This window comes from Piliocolobus tephrosceles, chromosome 7, assembly GCF_002776525.5.
Source record: "Piliocolobus tephrosceles isolate RC106 chromosome 7, ASM277652v3, whole genome shotgun sequence".
Classification (NCBI taxonomy): domain Eukaryota; kingdom Metazoa; phylum Chordata; class Mammalia; order Primates; family Cercopithecidae; genus Piliocolobus; species Piliocolobus tephrosceles.
Genome location: NC_045440.1, coordinates 101,673,036 through 101,691,720, shown reverse-complemented (window position 1 = coordinate 101,691,720; position 18,685 = coordinate 101,673,036). Strand labels below are relative to the sequence as shown.

At 36.7% G+C, this 18,685-nt stretch overlaps 1 protein-coding gene across 1 annotated transcript in view; it reads right to left on the bottom strand.

Moving 5' to 3' along the window:
* Window positions 1-18,685, bottom strand: part of LOC111520902 (vacuolar protein sorting-associated protein 13B) — an 883,038-nt gene that overhangs the window by 292,111 nt on the left and 572,242 nt on the right. Inside the window, exon 32 of the mRNA XM_026454936.2 lies at window positions 8,634-8,760. Within this exon, the coding sequence (XP_026310721.1) occupies window positions 8,634-8,760 (127 nt within the window). The remainder of the gene's footprint in view (window positions 1-8,633; window positions 8,761-18,685) is intronic.

Sequence of the window (18,685 nt, the reverse complement as noted above, 5' to 3'; positions counted from 1 at the left end):
TGTGTAGCATAATCTTGTTCATGAATTCAAGCCAACAAATATTTACTGAGAATCCCCTAAGTACTAGGTACCACAGCAGAGTCCTAGGAATATCACAAAGAATAATGTTGGCCTTGAATGGCAACCTGCTCTTGAGGACGTTATACTCTAGTTGGGCAGACAGATGTAAACAATTGTAGGCAGGCAATTATAATTGCTAAGAGCCACAGTATGAATATTCTCCAAAGGACATACTCTAAATGATTTATAAGAAAACAGAGTGTTGAAGATAGCTAGACTAATTTATTTCACTTCTTTAAACTGCTAAAATCTTGGCAGCACTGGGTAGATGTCCATAACTTAATTGGTGCTGTTCTGCAAAACCGAGGCACTTGAACATTTATCACTGGAAAACTGTTCAGACAAGGAAAACAGAACAAAACAAAAAACCAATCCAGTACCTTCACTTAATAGGGAGGCTATGACTAGTCCAAATGCAAATGCGTCAGCTTAGAGCAGCTTTTAATAAAGCCATAAAGAACAGCATGTCTGAAACAATTATTCTTTTTTTTTGTTAAATAACATTTTCCTTCACAAGTTCTCTGTATTAATTCACTCTAGTTAGAATTGTTGTTCTATTCCTCAAGTATTGACAAAAAGGGAAAAAAGTATACCAATTCAGGATTTTAAGAAAATAGTCACCATAACATTACCCAAGAGCATAAAAATTTGTACTAAAAATATCTTGGCTCTATTGTTGGCATACATCCTGTGAAAACTTGCAAAAAATTGATCTTACACTAGTAGGTTAAATAGTATCAATGCAATTGGTAGAATCAGCAGCTAATAACATAAAAACAAGGATAATTTTGATTTTTATAGAACTTATAGCTTTTCAGATTCTTCTTATAATTATTTTTTCTATTGATCGGTTTGAACCTTATAACAATCTAGAGGGCAACAAGAGGTGCTATATATGAGGCAACTAAGGTATGCATAAGAAAACTGATGGAACAAAGAATTTAAATGAATGACTTAGGAGGATAACCTTTAGTACAAAGCTGAGTTTGGCCTAGAACTAGGTTTCCTGACCTTTAGCTTCCTGCCTCTTTCACCTGGGAATGAGGAAGTTTCTAGTAATGCCTTCAAATCATGCCTTTAAATGCCTTTGAAGATGACTTAATTAAGATAGGATGATATTTCATCAACACTTGGATATATTCTTATCTTTGTTTCTGAATTCAATGACAAGCATTTGGGAATCCAAGTAAAGAATATTTTCGGAGGAAAAATATCTTAATAATTTAAAATGATTATGATATCCCATTTTTGTGAGTCAAATACACATAGGAAATAGAAGCATTTCTTAAATGTGATTTCAATATGTGAGTCTTAATTCATATTTTCATAGCAGCATTGGTATGAAAAAGGGCATGTCATAAGGAGTTTCATGTATTCTAAACCAATGGTGTTACTAAGCAGCTATGAGATATTAGTAGATTTACTTAATCTTTATACCCCTTTCGTGGATATACAAAAAATTAGTATTATATATCTAAATTTTCCAAACATTTTATAATAACTGACTTACAATTCTGTCATTGAGCAAAAAGTTTATATTGTGTTTAGCATAAAAAGTTATATGAAGAATTGCTTTAGTTATAATGAATAAGATTATTATTATATTTTTTTTCAAAATTTTTTTATCATACTTTAAGTTATAGGGTCCACGTGCACAACATGCAGGTTTGTTACATATGTATACATGTGCCATGCCAGTGTGCTGCACCCATTAACTTGTCATTTACATTAGGTATATCTCCTAATGCTATCCCTCCCTACTCCCCCAACCCCATGACAGACCCTGGTGTGTGATGTTCCCCTTCCTGTGTCCAAGTGTTCTCATTGTTTAATTCCCACCTATGAGTGAGAACATGTGGTGTTTGGTTTTCTGTCCTTGCAATTGTTTGCTGAGAATGATGATTTTCAGCTTCTTCCATGTCCCTATAAAGGACATGAACTCATCCTTTTTTATGGCTGCATAGTATTCCATGGTGTATACGTGCCACATTTTCTTAATCCAGTCTGTCATTGATGGACATTTGGGTTGGTTCCAAGTCTTTGCTATTGTGAACAGTGCTGCAATAAACATATGTGTGCATGTGTCTTTATAGCAGCATGATTTATAATCCTTTGGGTATACCCAGCAATGGGATGGCTGGGTCAAATGGTATTTCTAGTTCTAGATCCTTGAGGAATCGCCACACTGTTTTCCACAATGGTTGAACTTGTTTACAGTCCCACCAACAGTGTAAAAGTGTTCCTATTTCTCCACATCCTCTCCAGCACCTGTTTCCTGACTTTCTAATAATCGCCATTCTAACTGGCGTGAGATGGTATCTCATTGTGGTTTTGATTTGCATTTCTCTGATGACCAGTGATGATGAACATTTTTTTAATGTGTCTGTTGGCTGCATAAATGTCTTCTTTAGAGAAATGCCTGTTCATATACTTCACTGACTTTTTGATGGGGTTGTTTGTTCTTTCTTTCTACAAAGAGCTAAATTTGTTTGAGCTCTTTGTAGGTTCTGGATATTAGCCCTTTGTCAGATGAGCAGATTGCAACAATTTTCTCCCATTCTGTAGGTTGCCTTTTCACTCTGATGGTAGTTTCTTTTGCTGTGCAGAAACTCTTTAGTTTAATTAGATCCCATTTGTCAATGTTGGCTTGCTTTGCCACTGCTTTTGGTGTTTTAGACATGAAGTCCTTGCCCATGCCTATGTCCTGAATGGTATTGCCTAGGTTTTCTTTTAGGGTTTTTATGGTTTTAGGTCTAACATTTAAGTCTCTAATCCATCTTGATTTAATTTTTTGTATAAGGATTAAGGAAGGGATCCAGTTTCAGCTTTCTACATGTGGCTAGCCAGTTTTCCCAGCACCATTTATTACATAGGGAATCCTTTCCCCATTTCTTGTTTTTGTCAGGTTTGTCAAAGATCAGATGGTTGTAGATGTGTGGTGTTATTTCTGAGGCCTCTGTTCTGTTCCATTGGTCTGTCTCTCTGTTTTGGTATCAGTAGCATGCTGTTTTGGTTACTGTAGCTTTGTAGTATAGTTTGTAATCAGGTAGTGTGATGCCTCCAGCTTTGTTCTTTTTTCTTAGAATTCCCTTGGCAATGCGGGCTTTTTTGGTTCCATATGAACTTTAGTTTTTTTCCAATTCTGTGGAGTAAGTCATTGGTAGCTTAATGGGGATGGCATTGAATCTATAAATTACTTTGGGCAGTATGGACATTTTCATGATGTTGATTCTTCCTATCCATGAGCATGGAAAGTCCTTTCATTTGTTTGTGTCCTCTTTTGTTTCATTGAGCAGTGGTTTGTACTTCTCTTTGAAGAGGTCCTTCACATCCCTTATAAGTTGGATTCCTAGGTATTTTATTCTCTTTGAAGCAACTGTGAATGTGAGTTTACTCATGATTTGGCTCTCTGTTTGTCTGTTATTGGTGTATAAGAATGTTTGTGATTTTTACACATTGATTTTGTATCCTGAGACTTTGCTGAAGTTGCTTATCAGCTTAAGGAGGTTTTGGGCTGAGATGATGGGGTTTTCTAAATATACAATCCTGTCATCTGCAAACTGGGACAATTTGACTTTCTCTTTTCCTAATTGAATACCCTTTATTTCTTTCTCCTGGCTGACTGCTCTGGCCAGAACTTCCAACACTATGTTGAATAGGAATGGTGAGAGAGGGAATCCCTGTCTTGTGCCAGTTTTCAAAGGGAACGCTTCCAGTTTTTGAACATTCAGTATGATATTGGCTGTGGGTTTGTCATAAACAGCTCTTATTATTTTGAGATACGTTCCATCAATACTGAATTTATTGAGTTTTTAGCATGAAGCACTGTTGAATTTTGTCGAAGGTTTTTTCTGCATCTATTGAGATAATCATGTGGTTTTTGTCTTTGGTTTTGTTTATATGCTGGATTATGTTTATTAATTTGCATATGTTGGACCAGCCTTGCATCCCAGAGATGAAGCCCACTTGATCATGGTGGATAAGCTTTCTGATGTCCTGCTGGATTTGGTTTGCCAGTATTTGAGGAAATTCGCATCCAGGTTCTTCAGGGATATTGATCTAAAATTCTCTTTTTTTGTTATGTCTCTGCCAGGCTTTGGTATCAGGATGATATTGGCCTCATAACATAAGTTAGGGAGGATTCCCTCTTTTCGTATTGATTGGAATAGTTTCAGAAGGAATGGTACCAGCTCCTCCTCGTACTTCTGGTGGAATTCAGCTGTGAATCCATCTGGTCCTGGACTTCTTTTGGTTGGTAGGCTATTAATTATTGCCTCAATTTCAGAGCCTAGTGGTCTATTCAGGGATTCAACTTCGTCCTGGTTTAGTCTTGGGAGAGTGTATGTGTCCAGAAATTTATCCATTTCTTCTAGACTTTCTAGTTTATTTGCACAGAGGTGCTTGTAGTATTCTCTGACAGTAGGTTATATTTCTGTGGGGTCGGTGGTGATATCCCCGTTATCAGTTTTTATTGTATCTATTTGATTCTTCTCTCTTTTCTTCTTTATTAATCTTGCTAGCGGTCTATCAATTTTGTTGATTTTTCAAAAACCAGCTCCTGGATTCATTGATTTTTTGAAGGCTTTTTTTGTGTCTCTCCTTCAGTTCTGCTCTGATCTTAGTTTCTTGTCTTCTGCTAGCTTTCGGATTTGTTTGCTCTTGCTTCTCTAGTTCTTTCAATTGTGATTTTAGGGTGTCAATTTTAGATCTTTCCTGCTTTCTCTTGTGGGCATTTATTGTTATGAATTTCCCTCTACACACTGCTTCGAATGTGTCCCAGAGATTCTGGTATGTTGTATCTTTGTTCTCATTGGTTTCAAAGAACATCTTTATTTCTGCCTTCATTTCTTTATATACCCAGTAGTCATTCAGGAGCAGGTTGTTCAGTTTCCATGTAGTTGAGCGGTTTTGATTGAGTTTCCTAGTCCTGAGTTCTAGTTTGATTGCACTGTGGTCTGAGAGACAGTTTGTTATAATTTCTATTCTTTTACATTTGCTGAGGAGTGCTTTACTTCCAAGTATGTGGTCAATTTTGGAATAAGTGTGATGTGGTGCTGAGAAGAATGTATATTCTGTTGACTTGGGGTGGAGAGTTCTATAGATGTCTATTAGGTCCGCTTGGTGCAGAGATGAGTTCTATAGATGTCTATTAGGTCCACTTGGTGCAGAGTTGAGTTCAATTCCTGGATATCCTTGTTAACTTTCTGTCTCGTTGATCTGTCTAATGTTGACAGTGGGGTGTTAAAGTGTCCCATTTTTATTGTGTGGATGTCTAAATCTCTTTGTAAATCTCTGAAGACTTGCCTTATGAATCTGGGTGCTCCTGTATTGGGTGCATATATATTTTGGATAGTTAGGTCTTCTTATTGAATTGATCCCTTTACCATTATGTAATGGCCTTCTTTGTCTCTTTTGATCTTTGATGGTTTAAAGTCTGTTTTACCAGAGACTAGGATTGCAACCCCTGCCTTTATTTGTTTTCTATTTGCTTGGTAGGTCTTCCTCCATCCCTTTGTTTTGAGCCTTTGTGTGTCTCTGCATGTGAAATGGGTCTCCTGAATAAAGCACACTGATGGGTCTTGCTCCTTATCCAATTTGCCAGTCTGTGTCTTTTAATTGGAGCATTTAGTTCATGTACATTTAAGGTTAATATTGTTATATGTGAATCTGATCCTGTCTTTATGATGTTAGCTGGTTATTTTGCATGTTAGTTGATGCAGTTTCTTCCTAGCATCGATGGACCTTACATTTTGTCATGGTTTTTTAGAATTTTCAGCTTTTCTGCTCTGGTTTTTCCCATCTTTGTGGTTTTTTTCTACCTTTCGTCTTTGATGCTGGTGACCTACAGATGGGGTTTTGGTATGGATGTCCTTTTTGTTGATATTGATGCTATTCCTTTCTGTTTGTTAGAAAAAAACTGTTTTAAAATTCAAATGGAACCAAAAAGGAGCCTGAATAGCCATGATAATTGTAAGGAAAAAGAAGAAAGCTGGAGGCATCACAGTACCAGACTTCAAACTATACTATAAGGCTACAGTATCCAAAACATGGTACTGGTACAAAAACAAACACATGGACCCATGAAACAGAATAGAGAACTGAGAAATGAGACTGCACACCTACAACCATCTGATCTTTGACCAACTTGACAACAACAAGCAATATGGAAGGGACTCTCTAATAAATGGTGCTGGGAGTGCTTACTAGCTGTATGCAGAAAACTGAAACTGTACCCCTTCCTTACACCATATGCAGAAGTTAACTCAAGATGGATTAGAGACTAAAATGTAAAACCCCAAACTATAAACACCCTAGAGGAAAATCTAGGCAATACCATTCAGGACATTGGCATGGGCAAAGATTTCATGACGAGGATGCCAAAAGTAGCTGCAACAAAAGCAAAAATTGACAAATGGGATCTAATTAAACTAAGGAGCTTCTGCACAGCCAAGGAAACTATCATCAGAGTGAACAGACAATCTACAACATGGGAGAAAAATTTTGCAAATTAACCATCTGACAAAGGTCTAATATCCAGAGTCTATAAGGAACTTAACCAAATTTACAAGACAACCCCATTAAAAAGTGGGCCAAAGACACGGACAGACGTTTCTCAAAAGAAGCATACATGTAGTCACGTAGTTCTCGTGCCATGGTTTTCTGCCCTGTCGGGTACTTAAGGACTTGTCTACATTGGTTATTCTAGTTATCCATTTGTCTAATCTTTTTTCAACATTTTCAGCTTCTTTGTGATGGGTTCAAACTTCCTTCTTTAGCTCGGAGAAGTTTGATTGTCTTAAGCCTTCTTCTCACAACTCCTCAAAGTCATTCTGCATCCAGCTTTGTTCTGTGGCTGGTCAGGAGCCGCGTTCCTTTGGAGGGGGAGAGGTGCTGATTTTTAGAGATTTTAGCTTTTCTGCTCTGTGTTTTCCATATCTTGTGGTTTTATCTACCTTTGGTTTTTGATGATGGTGATGTACAGATGGGGTTTTGGTGTGGATGTCCTTTCTGTTCATTAGTTTTCCTTCTAACAGTCAGGACCCTCAGCTGCAGGTCTGTTGGAGTTTGCTCGAGGTCCACTCCGGACCCTGTTTGCCTGGTTATCAACAGTGGAGGCTGCAGAAGAGTGAATATTGCTGAACAGCAAATGTTGCTGCCTGATCACTCCTCTGGAAGCTTTGTCTCAGAGGGGTACCTCACTGTGAGGTGTCAGTTTGCCCCTATTGGGGGTGTCTCCCAGTTAGGCTACTCGGGGGTCAGGGACCCACTTGAGCAGACAGGCTGTCCATTCTCAGATCTCAAACTCTGTGCTGGGAGAACCACTAGTCTCTTCAAAGCTGTCAGACAGGGACATTTAAATCTGCAGAGGTTTCTGCTGCCTTTTGTTTGGCTATGCCCTGTCCCCAGAGGTGGAGTCTACAGCGGCAGGCAGGCCTCCTTGAGCTGAGGTGGGCGCCACCCAGTTCGACCTTCTCAGCCGTTTTGTTTACCTACTCAAGCCTCAGCAATGGCGGGCACCCCTCCCCCAGACTTGGTAGTAACCTTGCAGTTAGATCTGACTGCTGTGCTAGCAATGAGGGAGGCCTTGTGGGTGCGCGACCCTCTGAGTCAGGTGTGGGATATAATCTCCTGGTTTGCCGTTTGCTAAGACTCTTGGAAAAGCACAGTAGTAGGGTGGGAGTGACCCGATTTTCCAGGTGCTGTGTGTCATGGTTTCCCTTGGCTAGGAAAGGGAATTCCCTTAACCCTTGTGCTTCCCAGGTGAGGTGATGCCTCACCCTCCTTCAGCTCTTGCTCTGAGGGCTGCACCCACTGTCCTACATCCACTGTCCAACACGCCCCAGTGAGATGAACCTGGTACCTCAGTTGGAAATGCAGAAATCACCCGTCTTATGTCATTCACGCTGGGAGCTGTGGTTTGGAGCTGTTCCCATTCGGCCATCTTGGAACCTCCCCTATTATTACATTTCTATTCTAGGGATTTGGAGGTAATAAGCCATAGTGATCAGAATTGAAACCTGGATCCACCAATTAATGTTGGGTATGTTACTTAATGTGTTTTCACCTCAGTTTCCTCATCTTTAAAATATGTACACTAGTAGTATCTAATTCATAATAATGTTGTGAAGACTAAATAATCTATGTAGAACTCACTATGTAAGGTAATCTGATTATCTGTCAGTATTATTGTTATTTTCACTAAAAAGAGACTGTAGTACGTAGGAGTGTAGAGGATGGAGTCGGACCAGGTGGTTTCACACCCTGCTCTGCTGTTTACTATTTGTGAAAATCTGGGTAGCTTGGTTAGCTTTTCTATGTCTCAGTTTTGTCATCTAAAAAATAGGGATATCAGGAATAACAGATAAGATTTTTATGAGGATTAAATGAGTTATTACAAGGAAAGCAATAACTGAAGAGTACTACAAAATCCATAAATGTTAGCTATGATAAGAGCCATTATTATTAATCAGCTAATTTGAAGTCCTATCGGCTGAAACTGTGGCAATCCCTAACATACAAAGAGGAGCAATTCCATTATTTAGACTAAAATAAAATCAAAATTATGTTCTAACCTCAGTATGCAGATTTTCTGGAGAAATGATTTTGGTGAAAATGATAGCCGGTGCTCCAGTTATTCGGACAGAAAAATCTGTCAAAATGGGAGTCAAAATTGCTCTCCTTTCTTGATGCCGCCGTATGCTAAAAGATGGAGTGAAAGATTATTAGTCATTTCATTTTTTTCAAAGATAATTTTCATTAAATTTGTCCAAGTCTTTGTATTACAAACATGTATGGCAAAATTACATTATTATTTTGAGAGTGCCTATTTGCGTATTTTACAGTCATCGTTTCTTAACTTCAATTCCATAAGATTTGTAGAAGATGATAACATCTTGAGAAATTCAGATGTAATTAAGCAATTTCATATTAGTATCATCCCAGAGCTTTTTAACAAATTTTTAAATGTTTACTTCTTGTTCTTGCAAATAGTTTCACATCACTTTTGTTACCAACAATCTTACCATTTTTTAGAATAATTTTTAATTTCCTATTTTTAATATCTGACCTTCTATTTGATAACTGCTGTCTTTCTGACCTCATTAGGGTCATGAGCATATCCTTTTAATCTTTTAATTCTTTTCTTTTTAAGGTCTAAGAACAATATTAATCCATTTTTTTTTAAGACAAGGTCTTGCTCTGTCACCTAGGCTGGAGTGCAGTGGTGCGATCATGGCTCACTTTAGCCTCAATCTCCTGGGCTCAAGTGATCCTCCCACCTTGGCCTCCTGAGTAGCTGGGACCACAGGAATGTGCCACCATGCCTGGTTAATTTATTTTTGTTTTTTGTAGAGACAAAGAGTCTCGTCTTGTTGCCCAGGCTGGTCTTGAACTCTTAGGCTCAAACAATTCTCCTGCCTAGGACCCTCAAAGTGCTGGGTTTACAAGTGTTGAGTTACCATGCCCAGTTGTTAAGGTTTTTGTGTGAGATATTAAATGCTTCCTGAAAACAATCTTGTATGTGAAGTAGGGACTGTTAATAGCCCCATTATTATCTGTAAGGAAATGAAGTTCAAGTACTGGGCTAAGGCTACACAATGAGAACAAAGGTTCCAGAATTGGACCTGGAGGGCAAGTTGACACCAAAACAGCTTTTGGCCTCTATTTTAGTTCTTCTTTATATATTCCCAGCTTTGATCAGTTATTTAGCAGAATATTTTAACCTGACATTTAAAATTATTAATAATTTCAAAGGAAGTACATGGTAAAAGATGAAATTGGAAAACATTATTAAGAAAGCAAAAGTGGGCTGGTACAGATCTTCAAGTCCACTATGTATATGATTACTTTTTATTTTATCAACTAATATACATTTATGTTTTGTTAGCAAGCTATACCTCAAATTTTCCTTCAAGCTATTAACTTAATATTCCTTTTAAATATGCCCTTATTAGTCCCTTATATCATAAAATGATAAAGTTGAAATCAGAGAATTGGCATAAATTATCTCATGAAAAAGCCTAGTTAAAATTCAAGTCTTTCTACACCATTTTTTCTTTTTATCAGAGTAGTCCAGAGAGCACTCTGGTCTTTTGTTAAACTTGCAATGAGCAGAGTTCTATATGGTGTCTGCCAAAAAAGCAAATTGGATCATCTGGTTCTATGACACATAAGTATTGGATTTCAAGAAAGTCAATTTTAAAGAATTAAGAGATCTGGCGAGTAGAGAGTAACAGGAAGAAGTATTAAAATCTGTGACTATAGAGGAAGGATTGAGATCCTGTGAGACACCATAATTATAGCCTAATAGCTCAAATTCCATAAAATGACCAATGTGAGAAACATGTAACATCTGATGTGCTCTCATAGGGGAGTGCTAAAATATATGATATATTAAAAATAACTTAAAATGGAAAAGTTGGCAGGGAACCAAATAAGAGCAAACATTAACGACCAAGGGCAATGAAAAAAAAGGTGCTTGTCCATATTATACATTTTTCTCCATCATGTGATAAATTAAATCAGTGACACAAAATATGAAAGCCCTGTGACCTTAGAAGTAATAACAAAATATAAATGTCAATAGTCTTATAAAACTATAATTTTTCTGGTATACAGTATTAACTTTTATGATATCTCTGGTAAATATTTGAGGTAACGGTAAATATTTTAAAAAATCTTTACAGATTCAAATATTTTCAGGAATAAAGTCAAAAGAAAAACAAAAAAGAAATACTAAATAACTACAATGAAGAATTAAATTCTGGCAATATTTTACCATATAACAGTTTAAGTTTCAAAATTCAAAAGGAGGAACTAAAACACAAAGTATTAACTAAGGTTGTTAATGACCTTAGGGTCATTAAATTGAGAGGGTCAGCACTCTTAATGAATCAAGGGAGTAGAGTTTTAACAGCTATTTGAGATAAGGCAAGGATTTTTAAATGAGCTGCCTACCTAGATCTGGGGCCCCTGAAGGTCCAGAAAAACATCACACCATCAGAAACCGGAAAGAATAAGAAAGTTTGCCTGTATTGGCAAGAGAACTTGTTGAAAAAACAAATATCGCCCTGGAAAATTAAAAATAATGGGAAATATCCCATGTGTATTAAGTGGCTCTAACTTATATTACCTGGGTGGTCCTCAAATACCCATTTTGTTATTTATATAGCAGTAGCATCAGAACTTTGATAACCCTGGGACATCTGTCAGAAACAGATGGAAAACCTCCCTAGAAAACATGTCCTCAATGACAAAAAGGATACTCAAGGGAAAAAGATCATTGAAGATAAGCTCCTAATACAAACCATTTTATATACAAAAAAAAAAAAACTTTATTAGCAAGAGGAAAATTAGATCCTATTTTCAAATGCATTATCACGAACTTTTGATAATAAAATTTTGATAATAAATTACAATAAAAATTTTGCTTAAAATTACTAAAGACATATAGAATTAAAAAACATAAGAAAAAAAGCAAGGCACTATTAAAAAGTGCAAATCAGGTTTGAAAAAACAACCAAAGAGAATTTCCAAAAATAAAAAATACAGTTACTAAAGTTAAAGACATACTAGGTGGGATAAATAGTATTTAGATATAGCTTAAGAAATTATTAGTAAACTAGAAATACATTTGAGAAAATTCCAGAATGTACTATAATAAATTTTTAAATGAAAAGTTTAAAAGGAAAATGAAGAGACATGGAGAGATGAGTCCAACATATATAACTAGAATTCCAAAATGAGAGAACAGAAAGAAAGGAAAAGAGAAAATACTAAAGAAAACATGGCTGAGGATTTTCCCAGAAATTATGAAATATAAGAATTCATAGACTCAAGAAGCACAATGTGTCCTGGTTCAGACAAATACAAGGAAATCCACAAGTATACATATCTTGATGAAACTGCTGATCACCCATGATGACGAAAAGATACTAAATTCAGCTGGAGAAAACAGATTACACCATTCCAAGGCACACAGGGTTAGAGCAACTGTGGAATCAATATTTCGCTGACGTACTCCAATATAACAGTGGTTTAATATATGTCTATATTGTCCATATAAACAAAGAAATGGTATAATTATCTGTACCTATCATGTAATATAGAGGATTATGTCCATAGAAATTTATTAAACCCTCGTTGAAAATAACAAAACATTGACTATTGTAAGATTCTAAGCAAATAACAGAAAAATAGTCATGTGAGTTGGCAAAAGTTCTTCTAGTAAGCTTTGGGAGGTATAGATTGTAAACAAAAAAAAAAGTATAGTTCTCTGAAATTTTCACTAAGCAAGAAGGCACAGGTGTATGCCACATGCACTCAAGAAAACACATGTGTCAGAAAAGCTGTGGTCATCTTTCTTGGACTCAGAATATTTACACTAAGGTTCTTCTGCCCATCTGTCATACATTTTGGTATGCCTTTGTGGGAAATATGAAAGGAGTTTAGGAACCACACTTTAAAAACTGCATATTATGAAAGACCAGAAGTAGGAAAAGTGGTACCAAGGTTCCCAAGATATTCCACCAAAAAAATCAGAATAAGAAATGCTAGATGGTATGTGTGCACACAGCAATTCTTTCTTTCTTTTTTTTTTTTCCTTCCTCCTGTGTGTGAGAAAGGGTCTCCCTCTGTCGCCCAGGCTAGAGTGGAGTGGCATGATCTTGGCTCACTGCAACCTCTGCCTCCTGGTCTCAAGTCATCCCAGTACCTCAGCCTCCTAAGTAGCTGGGGCTACAAGTGTGTGACTCCACATCCGGCTAATTTTTGTATGTTTTGTAGGGAGGGGGTTTCGCTACGTTGCCCAGCCTGGTGCACAGAGCAATTCTTATGCAACATAAAGATTTTCTTAGTATGGCATTGTGGCTGAACTTTAGATGGAAGACACTAGAGCAGAAGATACTTAAAACTTGTGGTAATCACCTGAGACCATCTCTTACAGTAGTTATTCCTAAATATGAAAACAGTAATATTCACAAACACTTATTATAAATAATCTGCTACCTGGAAAACTATGTGTTACATAAACCTATTCCTAGATATTCTTCTGTTTCTATTAATGGGAGGCATAAAGATAAATAATTTAAATCCTATAGGAACTTAAAAAATGAAATAGTTGGCCAGGCACGGTGACTCACGCCTGTAATACTAGCACTTTGAGAGGCCGAGGTGGGTGGATCACCTGAGGTCTGGAGTTCAAGATTAGTCTGACCAACATGGAAAAACCCCATCTCTACAAAAAAATACAAAAATTAGCCGGGCGTGGTGGCGTGGGCCTGTAGTCCCAGCTACTTCGGAGGCTGAGGCAAGAGAATCGCTTGAACCCGGGAGGCAGAGGCTGCAGTAAGCCAAGATTGCACCACTGCACTCCAGCCTGGGTGACAGAGCAAGACTCCATCTCAAAATAAAAACAAAAAAAGGAAAAAAAGAAATAGTTATTGGTATATATCCATTTAGAGACATTTTTTTTCAACAGGAGCACTATCCAATGGCTTTCAAATGCAATTAAAATAAAATTCAAACTCCCTCTGACTTACGAAACCATTCATTATTTAGCCCTTCTCTCCCTAAAACTCATCTGCTATTACTTCTTTCCTCCCAGACAGGCATGATCCCCTAAACGTACTCAACTTGTCCCTACTCCAGTGTCTTTGCTCTTCCTGAAACACTCTCAGCAGAAACACTCTAGGGGTGTTTGAATGGATAGCTCATTTTTCTCATTCAGGTATTAGAAGGGGTCTTCCCTGAGCTCCAATCTAAGGAAATTTCCCAATTACTCTTATTATGTAACCCAATTATATTATTTGCATAGCATTTATCACTCTGAAATTGAGAAACATGGATTGAGGGCTCCCTATGGTGCCAGGTCTTTGCTGGTGCTGAGACAACAATGGCAAAATGGGTACATAATGCTGTTTCTGAATGTTCAGAATTCAGTTTAGCAGGAAAGATAACTAAACAAAGTAATCATAAAGTATGATAAGTAGAGTAATAAGGAAAGTACAAGGAAGTGTGGAAATACTCAATAGGGGACCTAATCTTTTATCTCAAGGTGCTGAATATACAGAAAGAATTAATCTATAAAGACATATAAAGCATCTTGTGCACAATGCTACAAGAACTACAGCTTGAAATGAGGATGGTTCTTAAGGTACATTTAAAGAAAATATCAGTATAAATTTAGTTTGGCAAAATTAAATAATATTAAAATAAAATATTCTCATTCTTAAAAAAAAAAACAACAACAGCAACATAAACTTTCCTGCCAAAACAAAAGAATAAAACAAAGGTTAATATATTTGTAATGGAGATCACAAGTGCTACGTCCATTTATTACAATATTTAGAAGACAGTTTTATGAGCATACTAAATTAAAATATTAACTTAATTCAATCTTACTGAGATGTCCAATGGATAATAGCTTTGATTCCAGTTGTTTATATCTATAACCTGAAACTCCTGGTCATCTAATTTTACTTGTTAGACCTTTTCAAAGGAAAAGCATCACAAAAAAAAAAAAAAAAAAACAACAACTTCATGGAAAAGGGAGACACTAGAGGTATTGCTGAAAGTTTCTCAGAGAAAAGAACATTAGAAATTGTGTGTTGAAGATTTACATAGGAATCCACTAAGGAAGAGAAAGTCAGGAGATTTTCAAAATTTCATTTTTAAAGCTTCAATAATATGGCTGGGCACAGTGGCTCATGCCTATAATCCCGTGCTTTGGGAGGATGAGGAGGGAGCATAGTTAAGAGCCCAGAAGTTGGAGGTTACAGTGAACTATGATAATGACATAGTAAACTATAAGTGACACAGTGAGACCCTGTCATTCATAAATAAACCAGTAAACTTTAATAGTATGTACTGTTGTACCAGTTACAGTGCTCACAGAATTATACAGGATAATGTATAAAAGGTAAATGTTGTACATATGCTTTTAAAATACATTCTTGATATAATCCTGTTTGGCCCCTACTCTTAAAAAGAAAACACCATGGCTGGGCACGGTGGCCTCTCAGCACTTTGGGAGGCCAAGGCCAATGGATCACCTGAGGTCAGGAGTTCAAGACTAGCCTGGCCAACATGGTGAAACCCTATCTCTACTAAAAATACAAAAATCAGCTGGGCATGGGGGTACAGGCCTGTAATTCCAGCTACTCAGGAGGCTGAGAGGAAGGAGAATTGATTGAACCCAGGAGGCAGAGGTTGCAGTAAGCCGAGACTGTACTACTGCACTCCAACCTGGGTGACAGAGTGAGACTCCACCTCAAAGCAAACAAACAAACAAACAAACAAAAACAGAAAAAAGAAAACACCATAGGAGAGAAACTGGCTATTTACGGGCTTTGGTCAGTTGGGTTTCAATGAATCAAGGCATTATCCGTCCATCTTAGCTGTAAGATGACTGTAAAGTAATTGAAAATATATGCTACCATGATGATTATATACAATTTAAACATTTTCTTATTTTTTAGTGCCTACTGTATCAGTCAGTAACTACACTAAGATATAAAAAAGAGTAAGACCAAGCAAGACAGGATCTCTGTTCTCTTATATCTACACCATCTTTTTATATTGCCACAGGATACTCTCAGACAACATGTAAGGAAGAAGATATCTGCTGGCTGCTAAGAATGAAAAACCAACTGCTCCCTCCTGTTGTATCATGAATCGTTTAGCCTTCACACCCACTTTCCAGGAACTTTTTAAGCAAGAAGAAAAATTCACATTTTTCATGTAAAGGCATGGTAAGGTTTAAGGAAATTATAAAATCACATCATTCAAGTAGGTTTAGGTCAATATAGGCATTAACCTACAAAGTATGAAAATTAGACTAACTTCTGTAATTTTGCTTAGGTCTTAACTTGACGTCCTCACAAATTAGTAAGATAAAAGTGATGTTTTTCAGGTTGAAAATTCAAAACAAAGAAAACTTTTTTCCTTCTATATTCCTATCGATAATTTCAGGTGCAATTCTGGAAAAAATCTCATGTTTGATTAATCACTAATCAAACTATGGTGGGGGTCCTGTGCAGTGAGAACATTTGGGAAATAGTCTAAAAAATAAAAATAAAAGAGATCTAAGGACACAGAGAATAGTCTCAATCTCTCAAAAATAAAGCTAGAAATATATGGTTTAGGGATTTTAATGCCTACACATAGCCATAGTTCCCCATATTCAATGTTACCAGTTCTGAGAAGTATAAGACCGATGAATTTTAGGAATATGTCATGTCAGATTCCAAGTCAGCTTGCTAAGTAAACATAGTAACAACAATTTTAAAATTCTATGTGTGTAAAAAAAGCCCACAGAGTATTACATTTGTTATGTGTATATAAAAATATTTTAACAAACAAATATGCTGTAACTATTTCTCTGACAATGAGGTTTAAAAGATAAATTACCTAACAAAATCAAGTCAGAGATACGAACAGATAAAAGTATTATGATAAAAACAAAATTATTTACCTTTAAGTGTACTTTTGCAAAGTCGATTAGAATTATATCTTTAAATATTACACAAAAGAAAAGTATATCAATATTAACTTGGAGAATTAAGACTTAGTGGTACTTTCAGGTAATTATAAGATAAACTTTCCACCTCCCCCTAAAGCACTAGTGGCCATATAAAGCAGCAAGCCACTTGAATGTGCAAACTACACATGGTGGACATCAGTACATTTCCTCAGATTATAAAATAAACCCAGATGTAGCAAAAATGGTTGCTAAGAGAAAAAGAAAAAGAAAGTGATTAGCTAATAACGGACTTTAGCACAAGCCTACAAGGTCTGAGCCTTGAGCAGAAGAAAAGTAGTTGACTAGTAAGAGGAAGGAAACCAAGATTCTACACATAGCTCTATTTTTTGTGACACTGGACAAGGCAAAGAACCACTTCACATTTAGTTTACTGTAGTAGTTTTTGTTTTATAACCACTTCCTAAGAATAATTCAGAGTTTAGAATTTTGCAAAAGAGGAACCTTAACAAGATTTGGAAGATGGAGGGAAATAGTAGCCAATATTCTCTGCAAGTCTTCATGTATTAAATGCAGTGAAAGACCAATGGAAAGGTGCTGGCAGATTCTAGCTTGTTCTCACTTTTCCTGGCTCTGTGACCACTTCTTCTTCCTGACCCTTGGCCCTGCTGAACAACAGCAACTGCAGCCTCCTGGCCTTACCCCAGATGCAGAGGCCACAGCCTTCCATTAATGTCTACCAGCCTTCTGGTGGTTTCAGTCCACCAGCTGGATGTGCTGCTGGATGTTTCCGAGGTTCCCTTGAAAGCTCCCAAGTTTTTAACCAGGTCAAGTGCTTCAGGAGGGTTGGTTGTGACTTTGATCCTTCAACTCCCTCTTCCGGACCCTTACTTGTCAGCTTTTTCCACAACTGGGTAAGATTTTATACCTAAAATGAATCTCTTATTCTGTAATACTCTATTGGTTCTGCTGCCTTAATTAAACTGTGATATATTCCTTTGGATGAAAAAAAATCAAAGTTTTAGGAACAGAAGATCTTCAAGTTTTAAAATCTGATGATTCTCTATACTTAACTTCCCTACTCCCCACTCCCTGCAACATACACATAGAAGCACATCACAATTACAGACAAAATTTGAGTAATGTACCCAGAGGAATGAATGAAAATCATCATTAAAGGTTGCCGTTTAATATTGGTCAGGGAAGTAAACACATTATTTCTCACTGTATCTTTGGAATTTCATCTACAATACCTATTCAGAAACAGAATTATATTAAGGTCCTATTTATATGTCTGTCAAGATTAATCATCAGAACTATGCTACAACAGATCTAAAATTTTATGTTTTTAATTGAATGAATATCTCTCATAAACATTCACATTCAGTCTCTTGATTAGTTGGCTCTACTTAATCATCACTCTGTCATTAATTAATTTAGCCTTTATTTGGTATCTGTTATGTGCCAAGCATGACATTATGTGCCGGGTAAAACATGCCACACATTCATACTTCTGGCCTCTGGATCTACTGCTTCCCTGTTCAGAATGCTCCCACTACTCTGCAGGCACCCAAACTCTGTGGAAACAAGTTCAGAAGCCATGCACTCTCTGAAACCTTCTCTGAAACCCCGCCCATAGAGTCAATCATTCATTTCTTTTTTTTTTTTCTTTTAAAAAGAGAAATGAATGACTATTTTGTACCTATGTCAACTTTGCATTAATTTATCTTTTTGCTTACGTGCCTGTGCCTAAGATCTCCTATGTATGTGGCATATATTTATTTTGATTTGGATTTGTTTCTTCTGTAAGCCTAAGTATGCTATATTTGTCTATTATAGCATTCTCCACACTATAATAGTTAAATAGCAAGTCTGTTTCTTTGACTGGATGCTGAACTTCTTACAGGACATATAGTAGAATAATATTAGAAATTATTTCATTTTGTTTCTCCAGTGGAAAAGACCTTCAATGGCATACACTAGACATTCAAAAGTCTTTATTTTTTATTACTTATTTATTTATCTGAGACAGGGTTTTGTTCTGTTGATGAGGATGGAGGTGAAGTGACATGATCATAGCTCAATGCAGCCTTGAACTCCTGGGCTTAAGTGATCCTCCTGCTTCAGCCTCAAGATAAGCTAGGGCCA